A 21,569-nucleotide genomic window follows, 5' to 3' on the forward strand; every position below is an offset into this window, starting at 1 on the left:
ATTGAGGGAGTGCAGCATAGGTTCACAAGGTTAATTCCCGGGATGGCAGGACTGATATATGTTGAAAGATTGGAGTGACTGGGCTTGTATACACTGGAATTTAGAAGGATGAGAGGGGATCTGGTTGAAACATATAAGATTATTAAAGGATTGGACATGCTAGAGGCAGGAAACATGTTCCCGATGTTTGGGGAGTCCAGAACCAGAGGCCACAATTTGAGAATAAGGGGTAGGCCATTTAGAACGAAGTTGAGGAAAAACTTTTTCACCCAGAGTTGTGGATCTGTGGAATGCTCTGCCTCAGAAGGCAGTGGAGGCCAATTCTCTGGATGCTTTCAAGAAAGAGTTAGATAGAGCTCTTAATGATAGTGGAGTCAAGGGATATGGGGAGAAGGCAGGAACAGGGTACTGATTGTGGATGATCAGCCATGATCACAGTGAATGGCAGTGCTGGTTCAAAGGGCCGAATGGCCTACTCCTGCACCTATTGTCTATTGCCTGTAGGATTCGATCCAACGGGAAGACACAATTGCAAAGAGTGCTTCACAAGATGAAGGAGCTCAAGGTGAGCTCTACCAGTGATTGGTGAGAATTCAGCACTGTGAGTAATGGTTATACCCAGCTTTTGGAATAGATGAGCTCCAGCAATCACGTGCACACTTAGACTGGTCTAACTGTAATGGGCCCTTTTATTTTCTTTCTTTCTCTTAATAAAGAAAAGGTACGTCGCATCCAGAGTTTCTCTGGTTAGTAGACGATTTCCCTCCACGCCTCCCCGACGTAGTGGGGAACTGCGTACAAGGCAAGTTACAGCAGTGGTTTGCCATTGCCTTCTGCTGGGTGAGTTTCCAAAGAAATCACCAGCTCATAACCCAGCACGGATGGAAAGCATAAAGGGGAGCCGGCTGGCTGGCTGGATTTGAACTCAGGACCTTTCGTCCCAAAGTCCGGCGCTGATGCCACTATGCCACCAGCCGGGTCTTTCTCTTAATAACTGTTTGAAAAAACTGTAATTGGTAAATATATTTTCTTTATAATTTTATGCTGCTATATAATTTGTTATTTCTTGTCAACTGATAATTCTGTATGGGCAGTACTTAAACAGCATTTGCTCAAATCAAGGTTCTGTTAATCAGAACATCCCAACTTTCCTGTTTGGTTGAACCTCAAATCATACCGACCCTAGACATATATTGTTATAAAGGTGGCCTTCTCACCGCTGGGTCACGTAGCTATTAGCACAGTTAAATACTGAGCCAAGTTTGCCTACGAGCCTGGTGAGAGGGTTACATCCCCACTCTAGTCTCTTAAGTCTTTTCCTCACCTACCTGTCACTCCCCTAGGTGCCCCTCCTCCTTCCCTTTCACCAGTCTCCTCTCCTGATTCCTTTTTCTCCAGCCCTCTAACTTTTCCAATCACTTCCCAGCATCTTACTTCATCCCCCCCCCTCCCACCCGCCTGGTTTCACCTGTTACCTTCTAGCTTGTACTCCCTCCTCCCCCCCCAACCTTCTTATTCTGTCATCTTTCCCCTTCCTTTCCAGTGCTGATGAAGGGTCTCAGCCCAAAATGGCAACTGTTTATTCATTTCCATTGATGCTACCTGAAATGCTGAGTTCCATCAGCATAAACAGCTGGGTCAATACTACAAAGTCTTCTTCATGACTATCTGTGGTCTTGTACCTGAACGTGAAGATCTAAACCAGATAACAAAACAACAGCCTAACACCAACACAATTGTTTTGAAAAGAATCTATAGATTTTAAGATGCAGATCATTAAGTTCTAGAAATATATTGCCTTACATTTCCATTCTCCACCAATAGCCTTTAATTAAACTCTTTGAATCCCTCAATAGACTTTCATTCAATACTTCCAGATTTTGCAAGCCCATGAAGCCAGATCCAAGACACTTGTTTAATTTCCCATTTTCTCAGTTTAAGTTATCTCACTTCAATGCGTACATTTTCACATATGCACATAATAGCCTATTCTCTTATTCTGCCTTCTCTTTCCTTATTAATGCATTGATCTCCCTTTGCTGAATTCTGCCAATGTTATAAACCATCCCCTATATATGCTATGCAGTTTCTAGATTAGGTTACACAACATTGTGGGCTGAAGGGCCTGTAATGTGCTGTAGATTTCTATGTTCTATGAGCACAATATCACAGAAACAGACCCTTTGGCTTATCTAGTCCATGCCAAACTGTAATTGTCTAGACCCATTGATGCATACCCAGAACATGGACCTCCGTATCCATGTACTCATCCAAACTTCATCTAAATATTGCAATCAAGTACGCATCACTGGGAGCTCTTTCCACGCTCACACCATCCTGAGTAAAGAAGTCCACCCCACTGATTTATGAAAACCAATGTACCATAAGCTGTTTGGACCCTTATCAATTGTGACACCACTTTCAAGGAGCTATGGCTCTGTATTCTCAAATTCCTCTGTTCTACCAGATTCCACAGAGCCCTTTGGTTCACTTGGTTAGTCCTACTCTGGTTTGACCTCCCCAAAGTACGGCACCTCACACTCATCTGCATTAAATTCTACTTGTCATTTTTCAACCCATTTTTCCCCCAACAGGTCCAGATCCCGCTGCAAGCTCTGATGATCTTCCTTGTTGTTCACTAGGCCCCAATCTTGTTGTCATTCTCAAATTTGCTGATCTAGTTTACCACATTATTGTCCAGATTATTGATATACTGTAGATGACAAATAACAATGGGCCCAGAACTTAAAGTTAATATTAGCTCTAATAAATGATCTTTAACTTCAGTCAACTGCCAAGACTGTACCATTCTTCCTGTACGATATACATAACTTTTTAATGTTAATAACCTTTTATTTTTGCATTTTCCTAACCCATGTCTTTGTAGATCATGTCTATCATGGCAAAGAAGCCACAAAAAAGTCTTCTAATTTACTATTGATAATACCAAAAGAAATCCAACAGGTTCAAATAGCTGCAATCTTTTTGAGGTAAATAAATAAAACAAAGTTATGGATTTCATCATCACAGATATCCTATTACATAGCTGCATTCCCTTAACCCTTTCTGTTCTCCTTTCAATGCCCTTGTGATAAGATGTTTCCTTTTTCTTTGGACTATCAGCGAAATATATCATCTTTAACACATCTTGAAAATAGACCAGTTAGCTGTATTTAAGTGGTAAAGAAAAACAAATCATGACATTTCTAGTGGAAATTGCTTCCAGCCTCCTAGCCACAAGCTGATTACTGTGTTTCTCCTATTTTCTTGCTGAAAGGATACAATTCAAATCAGACTTCTCTGCTTCCAAAATTATCACTTTATTCTACATATTGTCACTGTTTCCAAAAGTGATGATACTTGGTCTAGGGTTACCAAAATCTCTTATCTGCTTAGGACTAATTAACCCAAATAAATACCTTTGTGGATAGCTTTTTCATGCACAATTTAGTGCCACATGATCCTTGCTGAAACATATAATTGGTTTGTTATTGTCATGAAATACTACAGCTGACGTCTGATGTACTTGGTATAAGTGATCCTAATTCAGAAGGAACATTGGAACCATACCAAATTTGATCCATGAGAAAGCAAATAAAAAATTGAGATTACAAATTAAGATAAACAATTTCAGCAAAAATTATCTCCATGCCCACAGTGGAAATGGCCATTATGAGAAGGTATAATTCTATGGCAATTGGAGGAGAGTATTGGGGGGGGGGGGGGGGGTGGAGAAGAGATGGGCGGAGGAGATGCCAGAGGTAGTTGTGTTTGTTAAAAGATGGTGCATGGAACGCAATACCAAGGGTGTTTGTAGAGGCAGATACATTACAGTTGGGACATTTATGAAATTCTTAGATAGGTACATGGATGAAATGGGCGAAATGAGTGGAGGGCTTTGTGAGAGAGCAACATTACATTGATCTTGGAGCAGGCTAAAAGTCAACACAACATGTCTACTTCCATTTAAAAGTTATGAAAATCTTTGAAAAGGTAAATAATGAATAATCAGTAAATAGGTCAAATGTATAGAAGTAACCTGCAACTAACATGTGGGCAGAATTACATGAATAAATAACTACAAAAATTTGCTTTCCCACGAGACTAGTTTAAACTAAGAACCATTACATCAGCATGAGAATGGAGTCAATTTACTCTTGCCATTGGTTTACTTCCCATTAAAGTCAAGTTTGTTATTTAACTATACTGTATACATATAAACTGTCAAATAAAACATCTCTCCATGCCAGAGTATAAAGCACACTAGTACACATCACATAACACAGGAAAGTAAGAATGAGTGCTACAAATGAATTATGCATAAATAAAGTACATAAATTAAATATTGTAACGCACAGAACAAATTAACCGGTGACACATCAAATGCAATAGGGAGTTTAGAAGTCAAATAGCCTGGGGGAAGACACTGTTTTCTACCCTGACTGTTCTTGTCTGAACACATTAGTTTTATGCCTGAGGATAGAAAGTCGAGGAGGATGCTGGATGGATGGGTGGGATCCTTGGTAGTACTAAAGACCCTGGGAATGCAGCACTCCTGACGAATGTCCCCCATGGATGGTAGTGAGATCCCTATAATCTTCTCAGCCATTCTCACAGTCCTTTGTAAGGACTTCTGGACTGATGCTCTGCTGCTTCCACACCAAATAGAAATGCAGCTCATCAGGACGCTCTCAATGGTACTCTTGTAAAATTCTGTTAAGATCGGGGGGGGGGGGGGGACTGAGAACCTCGCTTGCCTCAATCTCTTCAAGAAGTGGAGGCACTGCTATGCCTTCTTATTCAGGGAGGTGATATTGAGGGACCAGGTTGTCGTACTCGATCAGACCTGATGCAATAGCAATTGTACCACAAGTACACTAACGCACGTAATTCTTTTCAAACCTTTATTCTCTACCCATAGCATGCTATGGGGGAAGTTACAGACTGATCTCCCAAAAGAGCCAGTCCAGAAACTGCCCCCGAATTACACAGTTCTCCACAATTTATAGCATTGATCAGGTAGTAGGAAATCTTACGATTACAAGTTTAGACAATATTAGAGTCATTTCAAACACATGCTAAGATACAATTAGGTGTAAGATAATCATTGGTTAGTTAGTTATAATTATCTTAAGCCAAAGCTAGCTCATCAGTTCCTCATTTGGACCCTTCCCTTTTCTCCAGAACATTCTAGCCGTTACCTCATCCCTCACATATTTAGCTACACCTTGAGCTGCTTCTGCAAGATATAGTTCCTTATTTGAGCCTTTGCCAATCTTTAGAGAACAATGACTAGTACATCACCAGTTGCTGGGTAATGCTTCTTTCTGACTTGTCCAAAGCAGTAAGCTAAGGTGCTTACAAGGTGATTGATTATAAGCTAATCATTGTCTTCTGTTTTTCTCCCTATTTACCTATCCCTTCATTTCATCAAGGTGAGGTCATCCATGATGTGTACTCCTAGGAACTTAGCACACTTAACTCTCTTTATGGAGGAGCCATGTATGTGCAGAGGGTGATGGTTCATTTGCACCTGGCTTTAGTCCACAATTATTTCCCTGGTCTTCTCCACGTTCAGGTTTAGGTTGTTGTTCTCACAGCAGTCCACCAGCTGCTCCACTTCCTCTCTAAAGAGGAACTATTTGATTAGCGGGTTCAAATATAAACCAATCTTGTGCAAAATTCAGACTATTTCTTCCAGCAAGAACTGTGCGGCAAAGACTGGGCAACAATGAATGCCACTAATAAACCTGATGAAACAAAACTGTTGAAGATTGCAGTACCACTGCTGTTGGTGGAATTTATTCTGGGCTCAATTGGTAATGCAGTTGCTTTGTGGATCTTCTGCTTTCGGGTGAAACCTTCAAAACCAAGTATCATTTATTTGTTTAATCTGACTCTAGCTGATTTCCTTTTGATGTGTTGCTTACCATTTCGACTGGTTTACTATGTGAACAAAAAGAACTGGATTTTTGGGGATGATGCCTGTCGTGTGTTCTTATTGATGGGTGTCTTTGAATCGGGCAGGAAGCATTGCTTTTCTCACGCTTGTGGCGTTAGATCGCTATTTTAAAGTGGTTCATCCCCATCATAAAATAAACTCTGTACCACAAAAATATGCAGTTATGGGAGTAATCTTTACCTGGGCTATAACGATAGGAATGACCTCATACCTTCTCTTTGAAAGCCATGTCTTTGAACAAAATAACCTTCTATTCTGTGAAAGCTTCCATTTGTATAATCCTTCAAATGCGGGTGCAACATGGCATGATGTTCTATTTGTTGTTGAATTTGTAGCACCACTGTGTATTATTCTCTACTGTACTTATTCAATTATTTCAAGACTTCAGCAGAAGAAAAATGAAATCAGAAGAAAATTCATGAAGGCTAAACGTGTTGTGACAGCTGTTGCCATAGTGTTCATACTCAGCTTCTTGCCCAGCAATATTGGCAGATTTGTTGTGCTGATGTTGCAATCAAACACAACAAAAGCTAACAAGGCATACTGGGCAGCAGTTGAGGGATTTTACATTACACTTTGTCTAACTTACATTAGTAGCATGCTTGATCCAATTGTCTATTATTTCTCCAGTTCAAAATTTAAAATCATTTTACATCAAAAGTGTTCGAACAAGTGAGATGAAAAATTATCAAAACTCATCTGCAATCATTTTCCAGCAACAGCAACTAGCTTACTATTCAGTATGGATAACAAACTTGCATTTAAACCAAGCTCCACAGTTAAAAAAAGACATAATGCTAACCTCTGGAGGGCTTATTCTCGCAACAAGACGACAGCAGAGTGCCACGCACCAATGAGCCAATACTGGAAATGCAAATGAATATGCCAAACATTCAACAATAGGAGTGAATGGAGTACAACTGAACTGTATCAGAGAGTGAGAGTCATCTTTCAAAACCTACGATTCACCTGCTTCTCTTCAGCTTATTATTGATTACTATCTCTGTTTTACAGATTAATAGGTGCTCAGGGAGGTTCCAGAACCTTAACCTATTGTTCTTGTGACGTAATATGTCCCTCATCTTCTTTGGACATAACAAACTCCTCAAATGTTTGCATTTAAAAACATGTCAAATTTGTAGTACTGATTGATTTGTGATATGCTTTCATTCAAGTATATGTGCATATTTGGTTAATAAAGTAGAAAATGAAGATCCCAAACTAAAGTTAACAATCTTAAAGCTTTTATATACAAGTTTAATTTTTCACGATTCTGCTATGACATTTAAACAATATTAATAATTGATTGTTAACTTATTGCTACTGCAAAGTTCAAACAGTGTAAGCAGTAAAAGTGGATTTTAATTCCTGCATGTTAAACATTTTATGAAGCTTGACACCAAAAAGTTTATTTACAAAAATGCTTATCAAAAACAGTAACATATTCATTTTACTAATATGTGTAATCAGCTTTAACAATGCAAATAGCATGACTGCAACTCAGCAATAAATACAGTAAAGTTGAATATTTCTGTTGTTATGTCCTTAGTGTATGAAGGGGTACGAACGGGCTGCTAGAAATTATTTACGAGGATAACCATCTTTTAAATAATGTGCAGAGAAAAAAATGTTTTGTGTCTAATTATGACACTAGTTATTTTCCACATACCAAATAGTGTATTTGGCAAATATTACACATGGATAGTTACATAATTTGTCAAATTAACTGTTTTTTCCCCACATACTAGATAGTGTATCTGACAAATATTGCACATACTTTTGTCATTAGCTGCAATTATACATCAACAGAAATTCACATTACAAATTGCTTACTGAAAATATTGGTAGATATGAAAACATTAATTTATAATATAAATTCTGATCTAATGAAATACTTCAATCTGAGTTAATGAAATACAAGCACGTTAATCCAGATGCTTATTTGCTAAATCCCAAATTCTGGGAATCAATCCTGGCTCTGTGACCACATAAAGCAGGCAAACATTCCACATCCTTCAGGCAGTTTCTCTTGATTCTAATCAGAAATAAGAATCTTGTTTGATGTTCCTCTTCTTACTGTGGGAAAGAGGTTGTTACGTAGAAAAAAAAAAGTTATTCTCTAAAGGAACAAGTTGTAGGTCATCAGATAGTGCATAAAGTTATGCACTACTGGCACAAACGCCCAGCTAGAAATATTAAAATCCATAGAATAAGAGTACATTTCTGACCTACACATTCTGAATAACTCACCATCATATTAGTCAGTGCATTTAACTACCTATTGTCAGCATACTTCCTTGGATATCACTTGATAGCCCTCTTCATGTATGTTTTAATATCTTCTATCCTGAAATGAAGCTACTTCAGGAAACATATAATTGCCAAGCACAACATGTACAAAAACGACACTGTGTGCAAAAAACACTAGGTTAAAATTACTAGCAACGTGTGTTAGCCCCACATGAAAGTCATGCAAGCTATTCTTATTAGAAAATACCACCGGACTGTTGATGATGCTGGTTATTCTACTTCTGATCATCAAGAAACTCCTGGAGGAATGAAAAAAAAAATTAGAAGTTATAATTGCTCATTAAAAAAAGACATGATTGCTTCTTTTTAAGAGAGTTTCTGATACACAGGCAAATGATAGCCAGTGATCTAGTACCAGTGTGTAGATCTAACTAGGCCAGAGAAGGCATCACTAAGACATCTGATCCCATGCTGACATTTTGAACTTGCATGTACTCATGTACAGATAAAGTCACTCATTGATCTGAATTCAGAAATCAGGAATAAACTTTTGTACTAGCCCACCGTAACCCATTAATCTGCATTCGTCTACCCCCATACAGATCAGGACAACGCTTGGCCATGGTTCAACTGTGTATAACTCAATTAGTATACAGCACATTGGAAAAAAAAAGCTCTCCTAAACAATTTCCTATATCATGCTTTGTAATATCCAACACCCTATGCCAAGAAGTGATGTGTCCAAAACAAAACGCTGCAACTAACACACAGTTTTTTGAGGAAATGGCTTGTCTTCAATTAGTCCCTCTTATAATAAAGATAAGATCAAAAATCTTAACATATTTTCAATGAAAATGAAGGTACATTAGTTTTTTGCCACCACCTTGTTTTTATGTTCTGTTGACTCCTGCTGAATTACTCTCTTTCTTAAAACACTTAACTTCATGATTTAATTATTGCAAATTTTGCCACTGATTAATGTGGGCAATGTTTACATTACATGCTTCATGTGAGAAAGAACTTTGTTGTAATGGTACTTATTTCATAATTCAAGAATGGTATCATTGGAAGTGGCACATACATATTTAAGAAACAGTCATGAAACAGGCTTCTTTTGGGGAAAAAACATACCTTTAAAAAATCAAGAGAAATAGCTGATTTGATGGGTCTTCCTTCTTGCTTTAAGTAGTCAGTTACCACAGAGATGGCTTCATCAAGGCTGTAGGAATAAAACTGGATTAGTACAAGCATCTTGGAATAATCACTTTTAGAGTACATGAATACAGGTCGACCTTCACTAATCCGACTACCTGTAATCCGGTTCCTTCAATAATCTGTCACTGATTATGCTTAATGTGTAATTATCCTTCCTGTAATTCGGCATTTTCACTAATCCGGCACTCCTCAGGTCCCAGTGGTGCCGGATTAGTGAAGGTCGACTTGTATGGAAGTAAACTCATCATATCAGTTCTACTATAGGCAGGCACTGCACTTGCTCTATAATTCAATAATAAGGTCATGGCTGTTCTTTTATCATTGTGTCATATTTTAGTTATCCCCACATATATTGATTTCTGGCTTGAATATATTCAGAAAGTGAACCTCCACAGCCACCTAGGTATAGGATTCTAAAGATTCACTACATTTTGCAAGGTATTTCTTCTCATCCCAATTCTGAATGGCAGAACATTAATGCTGAGATTGTGTCTGGTTCAATGTCAGGGAAAGCATCATTCCTGCACATATTGCATCAAGCCTACAAAACTTTTGCCTGTCAATGAGGTCACCTTTCTTCTTCAAACATAAAAGACATCTAGGCCCAAACTGCTTAATCTTTTTCGAAGGATAATTTCTTACCACATGAACTAATCTGGCAAACCTTTGTTCAGCTTCCTATATTTAAAGAATATCATTGCTTAGGGAGGAAGACCAGACTTGCACACAATATTTCTGGTATGACTTCACCAGAACCAGTGATAATTTCAGTAAGACTCTTGTAATCAAAACTTCTTGCAATAAAAGCCAAAGGATCAATGGTTACATTAATTGCTTTCTATACTACACAGCAATACTGAGTGATTTGCATACAAAATACTTCCCCTTTTGAATTGAATTGTCTTTATTTCTTACATCCTTCATATACACGAGTAAAAATCTTTATGTTACATCTTCTAAATGTGCAATGTGCAATTTATAGTAACTTATAATAAATAGTATGTACAACAGGATAGTCAATATAACATAGAAATACAGTTGTGTCAGCTTGAAATAAGCAGTCTGATGGCCTGGTGGAACAAGCTGTTCTGGAGCCTGTTGGTCCTGACTTTTATGCTGTGGTACCATTTCCCTGATGGTAGCAGCTGGAATAGTTTGTGGTTGGGGTAACTTGGGTCCCCAATGATCCTTCAGGTCTTTTTTTAATACACCTGTCTTTGTAAATGTCCTGAATAGTGGGAAGTTCACAACTACAGATGCACTAGGCTGTCTGCACCACTCTCTGCAGAGTCCTGTGACTGAGGGAAGTACAGTTCCCATACCAGGCAGTGATGCAGCCAGTCAGGATGCTCTCAATTGTGCCGCTGTGGAAAGTTCTTAGGAATTGGGGTCCACACCAAACTTCTTCAATCATACGAGGTGAAAGAGGCGATGCTGTGTCTTTTTCACCACACAGCCGGTATGTACAGACCATGTGAGATCCTCAGTGATGATTATGCCAAGGAACTTAAAGCTGTTCATCCTCTCAACCCCAAACCGATGGATGTCAATAGGGGTTAGCCTGTATCCGTTCCTCCTGTAGTCCACAACCAGCTCCTTTGTTTTTGCGACATTCAGGGAGAGGTTGTTTTCTTGACAGCACTGTGTCAGGGTGATGACTTCTTCCCTGTAGGCTGCCTCATTATTATTTGAGATTAGGCCAATCAGTGTAGTGTCTTCAGCAAATTTAATTAGCAGATTGGAGCTCTGGGTGGTGACACAGTTATGGGTATACAGAAAGTAAAGGAGGGGGCTTAGTACAGAGCCCTGAGGATGAGAGGGGCAGAGGTGAGGGAGTCCACTCTTACCATCTGCTGGTGATTTGACAGGAAATCCAGGATCCAGCTACACAAGGCAGGGTGAAGGTCGAGGTCTCTGAGCTTCTTGTCGAGCCTGGAGGGAATTATGGCTGAACTGTAGTCCAAGAACAGCATTCGCACATAAGCATTCCTCTTCTCCAAATGTGCAAGTACAGTGTGTAGAGCTGTGGCTATTGCATCATCTGTCAATGGGTTGTGTCAGTAGCGAACTCTAAGGGGTCCAGAGTGGGTGGTAGCAAGCTGCAGATGTGGTCCTTGACCAGCCTCTCAAAGCATTTGCTTATTGAGGTGAGTGCGACAGGACACCAGTCATTCAGATATGTTACATAGAAAACATAGAAAATAGGTGCAGGAGTAGGCCATTCGGCCCTTCGAGCCTGCACCACCATTCAGTATGATCATGGCTGATCATCCAACTCAGAACCCTGTACCTGCCTTCTCTCCATACCCCCTGATCCCTTTAGCCACAAGGGAAATCCAGGATCCAGCTATCCAGTTACCTTGGTCTTTTTAGGTAGCGGAACAATGGTGGATGTTTTGAAGCAGGAGGGCACTCTACACTGGGAGAGGGAGATATTAAAAATCTCTCTCTATCTCTTCTATCAATGTGGATGCTTTCAGATATTTTTATATACCCTTCCTACAGTGCTCTAACTGCCAAAAATTCACCCATTTGTTTTTGCTGGAAATCTGGCCTCATCAACCTCACAACTTGTACTGCCTGAGTTTTGCATCATCATAAATCTTGGATATTATCCAGATTTTAAACAGCTGAACTTCAACACTGACCCTACAGTACACCATACTTGGTCTTCAAAACCAAAAATGACCCATTTATTTCTGTAAACACGAGGAATTCTGCAGATGCTGGAAATTCAAGCAACACACATCAAAGTTGCTGGTGAACGCAGCAGGCCAGACAGCATCTCTAGGAAGAGGTACAGTCGACGTTTCAGGCCGAGACCCTTCGTCAAGACTAACTGAAAGAAGAGCTAGTAAGAGATTTGAAAGTGGGAGGGGGAGGGTGAGATCCAAAATGATGGGAGAAGACAGGAGGGGGAGGGATGGAGCCAAGAGCTGGACAGTTGATTGGCAAAAGGGATATGAGAGGATCATGGGACAGGAGGCCCAGGAGAGAAAGGGGGAGGGGGGTAAAAAACCCATAGTGATAGGGACAGAGGGAGAAAAAGGAGAGAGAGAAAGAAAGAATGAATGTGTGTATGTATGTAAATAAATAAAAGATGAGGTACGAGGGGGAGGTGAGGCATTAGCGGAAGTTTGAGAAGTCAATGTTCATGCCATCAGGTTGGAGACTACCCAGACGGAATATAAGGTGTTGTTCCTCCAACCTGAGTGTGGCTTCATCTTTACAGTAGAGGAGGCCATGGATAGACATATCAGAATGGGAATGGGACGTGGAATTAAAATGTGTGGCCACTGGGAGATCCTGCTTTCTCTGGCGGACAGAGTGTAGGTGTTCAGCGAAACGACTTCCCAGTCTGCGTTGGGTCTCGCCAATATATAGAAGGCCACATCGGGAGCACCGGACACAGTATATCACCCGAGCCGACTCACAGGTGAAGTGTCGCCTCACCTGGAAGGACTGTCTGGGGCCCTGAATGGTGGTGAGGGAGGAAGTGTAAGGGCATGTGTAGCACTTGTTCCGCTTGCAAGGATAAGTGCCAGGAGGGAGATCAGTGGGGAGGGATGGGGGGGGGGACGAATGGACAAGGGAGTCACATAGGGAGCGATCCCTGCGAAATGCAGAGAGACGGGGGGAAGGGAAAGATGTGCTTAGTGGTGGGATCCCGTTGGAGGTGGCGGAAGTTACGGAGAATTATATGTTGTACCCGGAGGCTGATGGGGTGGTAGGTGAGGACAAGGGAAACCCTATTCCTAGTGGAGTGGCGGGAGGATGGAGTGACAGCAGATGTATGTGAAATGGGGGAGATGCGTTTGAGAGCAGAGTTGATGGTGGAGGAAGGGAAGCCCCTTTCTTTAAAAAAGGAGGATATCTCCCTCATCCTGGATTGAAAAGCCTCATCCTGAGAGCAGATGCAGCGGAGACGGAAGAATTGCGAGAAGGGGATGACATTTTTGCAAGAGACAGGGTGAGAAGAGGAATAGTCCAGATAGCTGTGAGAGTCAGTAGGCTTATAGTGGACATCAGTCGATAAGTTGTCTCCAGAGATAGAGACAGAAAGATCTAGAAAGGGGAGGGAGGTGTCGGAAATGGACCAGGTAAACTTGAGGGCAGGGTGAAAGTTGGAGGCAAAGTTAATGAAGTCAACGAGCTCAGCATGCGTGCAGGAAGCAGTACCAGTGCAGTCCTCGATGTAGCGAAGGAAAAGTGGGGGACAGATACCAGAATAGGTTTGGAACATAGATTTATTTCTGTTGTGTTTTCTATCCATTAACCAATTCTCAATATAACCTTCTATTATGTGATCTAATTTTGTTTACTCTCATTAGAATTTAAGGAAGACTTCCTAACTATTACACCATTACATTCACCCAGATACGTACTGGGTCTGCATTTAAAATCTACTTCCGGGGCGCCGTGGGAACAGCAATCTTTTGCAGCACGGCTCGATGGATACGACTAAATATTCCCACTTCAGCCTGATACAGCTGAGAATCACAACTGCTGCCAAGGTCTATACAGTTAATAAAGATGTCTTAATGCAATTGAATAAACTATCACTACTTAAAGCTGTGCTTCTCGTCATATTTTTTGTGGGAAACGTGGCTGCAGGTTAGGAATACAGGTGCGTTTAAGAAAAACGAGCTTTTGACTCCCAGCACCAACCATCTTGCTGGCAAATGTAGTCTCTAGTAAATAAAATCGAAGATCTCAGAGCTAGGGTGCTGTATCAGAAGGACATTAGGACCACATGCACCCTTCGTTTCACAGAATCCTGGTTAACCCCTTCAGTACCAGATGCAGCAATTCAGATTGACAGGTTCACTATACATCGTTAGGATAGGATCATCGAGTCTCTCCAAAGCAAAGGTGGAGGTGCCTCATGATCCACACCTCTTGTTACACTAATGTATCAGTGTTTTCCTAATTCTGTTCAGACCTGGAATATCTCGCAAGTAAAGGCTGTCCATTTCACCTGCCACGGGAGATTTCTGTGATCATTTTGATAGTGGTGCACATTCCATCTCAGGCTAATTTCAAGCAGGTTCTAAATGATCTGAACATGCACAGTGCAGCACACCCTGACACCTTCACCATTTTAGGTGATTTTAACCAGGCCAGCCTGAAAAAGTCACTGGATAATTACCATCAACAAATCACTTGTAGTACCAAAGGAATTCAACACAGTGGACTGCTGTTGCATCACCATGAAGAATGCCTGTTGTGCCATTCCATGCCCTCACTTCAGAAAGACTGATCACCTGGCTGTACTTTTACTCCGCGCATAGGCAGAGACTGAAGACTGCAGCACCAGTAGTGAGGATCAAGAAGGTATGGACAAGGGAAACACAGGAGCGCTTACAGAATTGCTTTGAATGGGTGGACTGGATCTTCGAATCTGGATGAGTGTGCTGCAGCTGTTACCGACTTCATTAAAACTGAATGAATGAGTGTGTGCCTACAAAACTTGCTGTACATTTCCAAACCAAAAGCTGTGGATGAACCAGCAGGTACATCGTCTGCTGAGGGTTAGATCTGTGGCATTTAATTCTGGTGACCCAGGTCTGTACAAGAAAACCAGGTATGACTTGCAGAGGGCTATTTCAAGAGTGAAGAGACAATTCCGAGCGAAGTTGGAGGTGACATCAGATGCACGTCAACCCTGGCAGGGTTTGCAAGACATTATTTTCTACTAAACAAAACCCGATAGCATGAATAGCAATGATGCTTCACTGCCAGATGAGCTCAACACCTTCTACGCCTGCTTTGAAAGGGAGAATATAACTACAGCTGTGAAGATCTCTGCTGACCCTGTGATTTTCGTCTAGGAGGCTGACGTCAGACTGTCTTTAAGGACGATATACCCTTGCAAGGCAGCAGGGCCCAATATACCTGGTAAGGCTCTGAAAACTTGTGCCAACCAACTGGTAGGTGTATTCAAGGTCATTTTCAACCTCTCAAATGCTACGGTCAGAAATTCCCACCCGTTTCAAGAAGGCCTAAGAAGAGTAGTGCAAACTGCCTTAATGACTATCGCCCAGTAGCATTCACATCTATGGTGATTAAGTGCTTTGAGAGGTTGGTCATTGCTAGAATCAACTCCTGCCTCAGCAAGGATCTGGACCACTGCAATTTGCCTATCACCACAATAGAGCTATGGCAGACACGATCTCAATTGCTCTTAACACTGCCTTAAATCATCTGGAGAATACAAACACCCATGTCAGGATGCTGTTCGTTGACTATAGCTCAGCATTTAACACCATAATTCCCACAGTTCTGATCATTAAGTTACTGAACCTGGGCCTCTGTACCTCCCTCTGCAATTGGATTGTTGACTTCCTAACTGGAAGAGTGTGTGGATTGATGATAATATCTCCTCCTTGCTGACAATTAACACTGGTGCACCTCAGGGGTGTGTGCTTCACCCGCTGCTCTACTCCCTCTATACCCATGAATGTGTAGCTAGGTATACTTCAAATACCATCTACAAGTTTGCTGATGATACAACCATTGTTGGTAGAATCTCAGATGGAAACAAGAGGGCATACAGGCGTGAGATATACCAGCAGGTTGAGTGTTGTTACGGCAACGACCATGCACTCAATGTCAGTAACATCAAAAAGCTGATTGTGGACTTCAGGAAGGTCAAGATGAGGGAACACGAACCAATCCTCAGAGGGTTCAGAAGTGGAGAGAGTGAACAATTTCACGTTCCTGGGTGTCACTATCTCTGAGGATCTAACCTGGTCCCAACATATCGATGCAGCCATAAAGAATGCAAGACAACAGCTATATTTCATTAGAAGTTTGCAGAGATTTGTTTTATCAACTAAAACACTCAAAAACTTCTATAGATGTACCATAGACAGCATTCTGACAGACTGCATCATTGTCTGGTATGGGAGCGGGGAGGGGAGAAGGGGCTACTGCACTGGACCGAAAGAAACCACAGAAAGCTGTAAAATTAGTCAGCTCCATCTTGGGTACTAGCCTCCATGTACCCAAGACACCTTCAAGGAGCAGTGCCTCAGAAAGGAGATGTCCGTCATAAGGACCCCCATCAGGCAGGGCATACTCTCCTCGTTACTATCAGAAAGGAGGGTACAGAAGCCTGAGGGCACACGCACAGTGATTCAGGAACAGCTTCTTCCCCTCTGCCATGATTCCTAAATGAACATTGAACCCATGAATGCTACCTTACTTTTTAAAATATAGGTATCTTATTTCTGTTTTTGCACTATTTTTAAATCTATTCTCTCTCATATGTATATTTTATTTTACTGTAATTGATTTATTTTTCTATATCATGTATTGCATCGTACTGCTACTAATATGTTAACAAATTTCGCAACACATGATAATAAACATGGTTCTGATATTGAATTTGCTAATTGTGGAATTTATCACCAGAAACATTTTCTAGAGTTGGTTTAGCAAGATGACTAATTAGATTTTTATTTTATTTTAATGTATGTAAATGTTCACTTATTTACAGATACAGAGCAGAATATGCCCTTCCACCCCATTGAGCCACACCATCCTGCATCACCTAATCATGGGACAATTTACAATGACCTATTAACCTACCAACCGGTATGTCTTTGGACTGTGGGAGGAAATTGGAGGAGGCCCTGGAGAAAACCCATGCATTCCACGGGGAGGACATACAGATGTCTCTGGAGTTGAACTCCAAACTCCGATGCTTTGCACTATGCTACTGTGATGCTTTGTTTAAAGGTTAGTGATAAAAGCAATTCACATTGCAAGGGCATGCCTCTATACAGCAAAAAACAAAGTAGGTAAATATTGATATGACACTATAGATGGGATAAATTAATATCAGGCTGGACTGGGTGCAGACCTTGCTACTGCTTACTACAGAAAGGTGTTAGGAGTCAGTGCGCGAAGGTGGTGTGCAGTCTAACAGTGAGTGTCTTGGACGTTTCTCTTGAAGATCCTATTGAACATTGATAATGTAAAATACTGCAAATCTGTTTCTCTTATTCATTGGCCAGACAGACAGAGGGGAGCTACATGGCCTCAGTTGTAGCAAAGAGTAGGCCTCAAGCCGTGGGCTTGCCTGTTGCAGCAGTTCAAGAGAGGGCATGCTGGAGGCAGTGTAGCATGGCGTTCATGCTGGCTTGGGTGCTAGCCCCTCCTGTTGGTGCTGTCCTCCAGGGTTCGCTTGGTGGAAGACAAGCTGGATCCCTGCATGTGTCCACCTGCAGACTGCTGAGAACTCAAACGACAAGAATTCTGCAGATGCTGGAAATTCAAGCAACACACATAAAAGTTGCTGGTGAACGCAGCAGGCCAGGCAGCATCTCTAGGAAGAGGTGCAGTCGACGTTTCAGGCCGAGATCCTGACGAAGGGTCTCGGCCTGAAACATCGACTGCACCTCTTCCTAGAGATGCTGCCTGGCCTGCTGCGTTCACCAGCAACTTTTATGTGTGTTGACTGCTGAGAACTGCTTGTTCTTACCTTTCACACCCATTCACCATCAATTTACAGAGCATGTCACTCAGGGACTTGAGCTCTATATATATTTTTGGCAGGACTATATGTTTATTGCTATCTTATATGTGCTATATGTGCCTAGTGCCATGTATGACTGTTGGTGCTGTGTTCTGCACCGTAGCCCCAGCAGAACACTGTTTTGCTTGGTTGCATCTAAGGTTAAATAATAATTAAGCTTGAACTTGAAAAAATGTATTACAGGGGAAAGGCTGATAAATATATTAGAAAGCAATCAAAGGTTATATTGACAGAGAAATGAAATAAGGTGGGAGACAGCCAAGTGGAAATGAAATGAAAAAACAGAATGGTTTGAAGTGTTCTTGCACAAAGCAAATTAGCCAACGCAAAAGCATTTTTAATTTAAGCTTAGAAGCAGATCACCAAGTTCCAGAAGATGCAAAATAGAGGTAATTTATTTTTGAAGTTCCCACAGAAAAGTCAAAAACTACTACAGGCTTATAGCAGTTTCAAAGTCATAGGAAGTGTATAGTACAGTAACAAACACCCTAGGATCATCACATCCATGCTGGCTATTACACCTTCTATACTAACCCTATTTATCTGCATTAGGTCCATAGTTTTTTATACCTTAGTCATTCTAGAATGTTCTGAGAGTATCTGCCTGAATTACTTCCTCAGAGAGTGTATACCAGATTCCAACCATTCTCTGTGGAAAAGGCCCATTCAGTTCCCTATAAATCCATACCCTCTCAACTTAAACCCATATCCTCTTTTGACACCTCTATCATGGGAAAAAGATTCTTACTGTTTATTCCCTTCATAATTTTTCTGTAGCTCTATCAGATCACACCTCAGCCTTTCTGCTCTCTCTTTATAACTGAAATGCTCAGTTCATTCTCATGAATCTCTATTCACCAGTGCAATATTCTTCCTATTGTGTGTTTTATAAAACATTTCTGACAAAAGCAAATACATGATACCAATTCTTTGCCTGCACATCACAGATTTCCATCTGTTAGAATACTTCCTCCAGTTTTGAATGCTCTACTTTATGAAAGTCGCAAAAATAAAAAAAGCTCAGATGGGAATCTTGGTCAATGTGGACCAGTTGCCCTGAAGGGCCTGTTTCCTTTCTACATGACCGTGACTTACAAGGGTTTTCTGTCATAAGCGTCAAGACATTCTAGTTACAAGAAATTATCTTTTAAAAAAACAGATTCTTCATTTTCACAGTGAAGATTAAGAGGCTATCAAACAAATACTCAAATTTACACAGACCTTTGATAAGACAACTACAGAATAACTGTTGGTGATTATTACTGAGATTTATAAAGTCAAGAATATTAACAAGTAACAAATGACATGGTTAAGAATATTCTTCAGCAACACACACAGAATGCTAGAGGAACTCAGAACATCAGGCACTATCTAGGGGATGGAATAAACCACCAGCATATTGGGCTGAGACTCTTTATTAGGACCAGAAGGGAAATGGGCAGAAGCCAAAATAAGGTGGTGGGGGGGGGAGGAAAGGAGGATTACAAGTGAAACCAGGTGAGAAAAGGGGGACGAAGTAAGAAGCTGGGAGGTGATAGGTGGAAGAATATTCTTGTATTTATGAATATTCTTTACTCCATTTTTACGGCACAAGACAGAGAATCCATAACGATTTTTAGAAAGGGGAGTTTTAATTTTTATGCATGGAGGAAAAGCAGGAGAACAGTATTACAGGCAGTTCTTCAAAGATGCAGATCTAAGTAAAATGGGGCAAATGATCTCTTCACTGGCTTTTTTTAAAATATAAAAACTCTGCCTGGTAACTGGGGTGACTTAATATAAATTTTACTTCAATCCTTTGACTTAGAATTTTCTCAGCGCTTAGGGGTATTTTGCAAGTGTTTTATGAATGATCTAACTATTAACATCTATTCATATACTCACACTTATTTTATACCTACCAACTCCTATTTACAAGGTAATTCACTAGCTCTTTCAGACGATTGTGTTCAATCATGTATTGCTTCAGAAAGGGAAAGAATTTTGATCCAATGAGCATCTCGTATTGTTTCTTGTCTGCAATGCTGCCCAGTGCCAACTCCTTAATCTTAAAACAAAGCAGAGGATTTATTAGGACTTGTTTTTAAAAAGAGAAGTGCTAACAGTTTTAATCAATGTTTTTCAGAGTACGTCAATACACTTCTTGCCCAGAGCCTGCAAACAATTAAACCAATACTTCTAAGGAATCAAATATGAAAATCAATTAGCATTAACAATTCTGAAGACTGATCAACTTAAAACCACAAAACTGCTTCCATCCCTGCAATGTTGTCTGACTCAGGTCTTTTTCAGCATTATTTTATTTATATTTTGTACTTCTGCCATCTGCACCATTTTATTTCTACAACAATGCTCTAGCCACAAAAGCAGATTGCAAAGAGCATGGTAACAGAACCTTGGAATGGAACAGAACCAGTTTTCAAATAGAAACCATATAAAATTGAAGGTTATACAAGCAATAATAAATGTAATATCATAAACAATATATAAAAATATGTACTTGTATCCACCAGACTAGACTTGTCCATTCAACATCCCTGATGAAGATGGCAGTTTGTCATCAAAATGTCAGTTAAAGTTGATACTTGTACCCAGCTGGAGGCCCAAGAAGAATTTATCCATCACAAACTATAATTTCCTTTACTACTAATCAATTTCCCATGTCAATGACATGAGTTAGGACCAAGAGCAGAACTCTACTCAAGTAGATTTCCAGACTGGCAGGATAACAGGACCAAGGAATAAAGAATGGAAAGCAATACTTGATACCTGGATAAGCTCTTAGTGAATACTTCAATATATTGCATTTTTGAATTGTATCAAGTAGCACTAGTGGGAAATGATGACAGAAAGAAAATACAGAGCTTGGGATCAAATCAGCAAATACAAATTGCACAGTGAGCTTGGCAGTAGCGACTTGATTTTAGATTGGCCAAAATCAGTACGATCTTAAAATCATTCCTATTATTAATATAATACTAAATTACTTTTCACCCATTAGTGCTTATTGATACAATTCAAAAATGCAATGGACTGAAGTATTCACTATGATCTTATCCCTGTATCAGGAATTGTCTTCTATCCTTTATTCTTTGCCTGTCTTTGTCCAGTCATCCTACCTATCTGGAAATCTATTTGAATAGCAAAAGTCCTTACATATCATTTACTCATATCTTTTGAGTTCCTTCAAAGTTTAAAATCAAAATCTTCCAGTGTTAATCATAGTATTGTTTTTTTTAAAGAACTAGCTGTTTTATTTAATTGACCCAAGGCTGATCCCTGCTTACTAAAGACACTGCAGCCTGGCATCTGAGGCAGCTGTGCCAAAGCCCAAGCTGCAATGGACACCCAGTTGCTGCCTGATACATGTAACCAGCAATTTTGTCCCAAATTCTATATTTTCCCAGCCCTATCAAATTGCTCCCGGTTTGTGATACTCGATTGTACTACTGGACCTGGACTTCTGAGATCAAGAGAGTGGAAATGCCCCAGTGCAATGGCTTTTCCACTTTAAAAACTCTTTTACACAGGTCTTCTGTCATTGTCAGACGCTATAGACAATCACCATACCTCCACCAGTTTAACATTAGGATTGTGACA

General features: G+C 40.5%; 2 protein-coding genes across 3 annotated transcripts in view; one reads left to right on the top strand and one right to left on the bottom strand.

The window, feature by feature from the left end:
- Nucleotides 1-5,731: 5,731 nt before the first annotated feature.
- On the top strand, nucleotides 5,732-6,638 carry LOC140190722 (hydroxycarboxylic acid receptor 1-like). The gene is given in 2 exon segments (XM_072247536.1): nucleotides 5,732-6,007; nucleotides 6,009-6,638. Coding segments are annotated over 2 exon segments (906 nt in total).
- Nucleotides 6,639-7,254: 616 nt separating this feature from the next.
- kntc1 (kinetochore associated 1) overlaps nucleotides 7,255-21,569 on the bottom strand; it is a 129,121-nt gene continuing 114,806 nt past the window's right edge. For both annotated transcript variants that reach the window (XM_072247626.1, XM_072247625.1), the window contains exons 62-64: nucleotides 19,871-20,016; nucleotides 9,344-9,431; nucleotides 7,255-8,511 (exon numbers count right to left, since the gene is read on the bottom strand). In XM_072247626.1, coding sequence (XP_072103727.1) covers nucleotides 8,488-8,511; nucleotides 9,344-9,431; nucleotides 19,871-20,016 — 258 coding nt within the window. In that variant the 3' untranslated portion in view covers nucleotides 7,255-8,487. The remainder of the gene's footprint in view (nucleotides 8,512-9,343; nucleotides 9,432-19,870; nucleotides 20,017-21,569) is intronic.

The sequence above is a fragment of the Mobula birostris genome, chromosome 31 (genome assembly GCF_030028105.1).
Source record: "Mobula birostris isolate sMobBir1 chromosome 31, sMobBir1.hap1, whole genome shotgun sequence".
In the NCBI taxonomy this organism is placed as follows: domain Eukaryota; kingdom Metazoa; phylum Chordata; class Chondrichthyes; order Myliobatiformes; family Myliobatidae; genus Mobula; species Mobula birostris.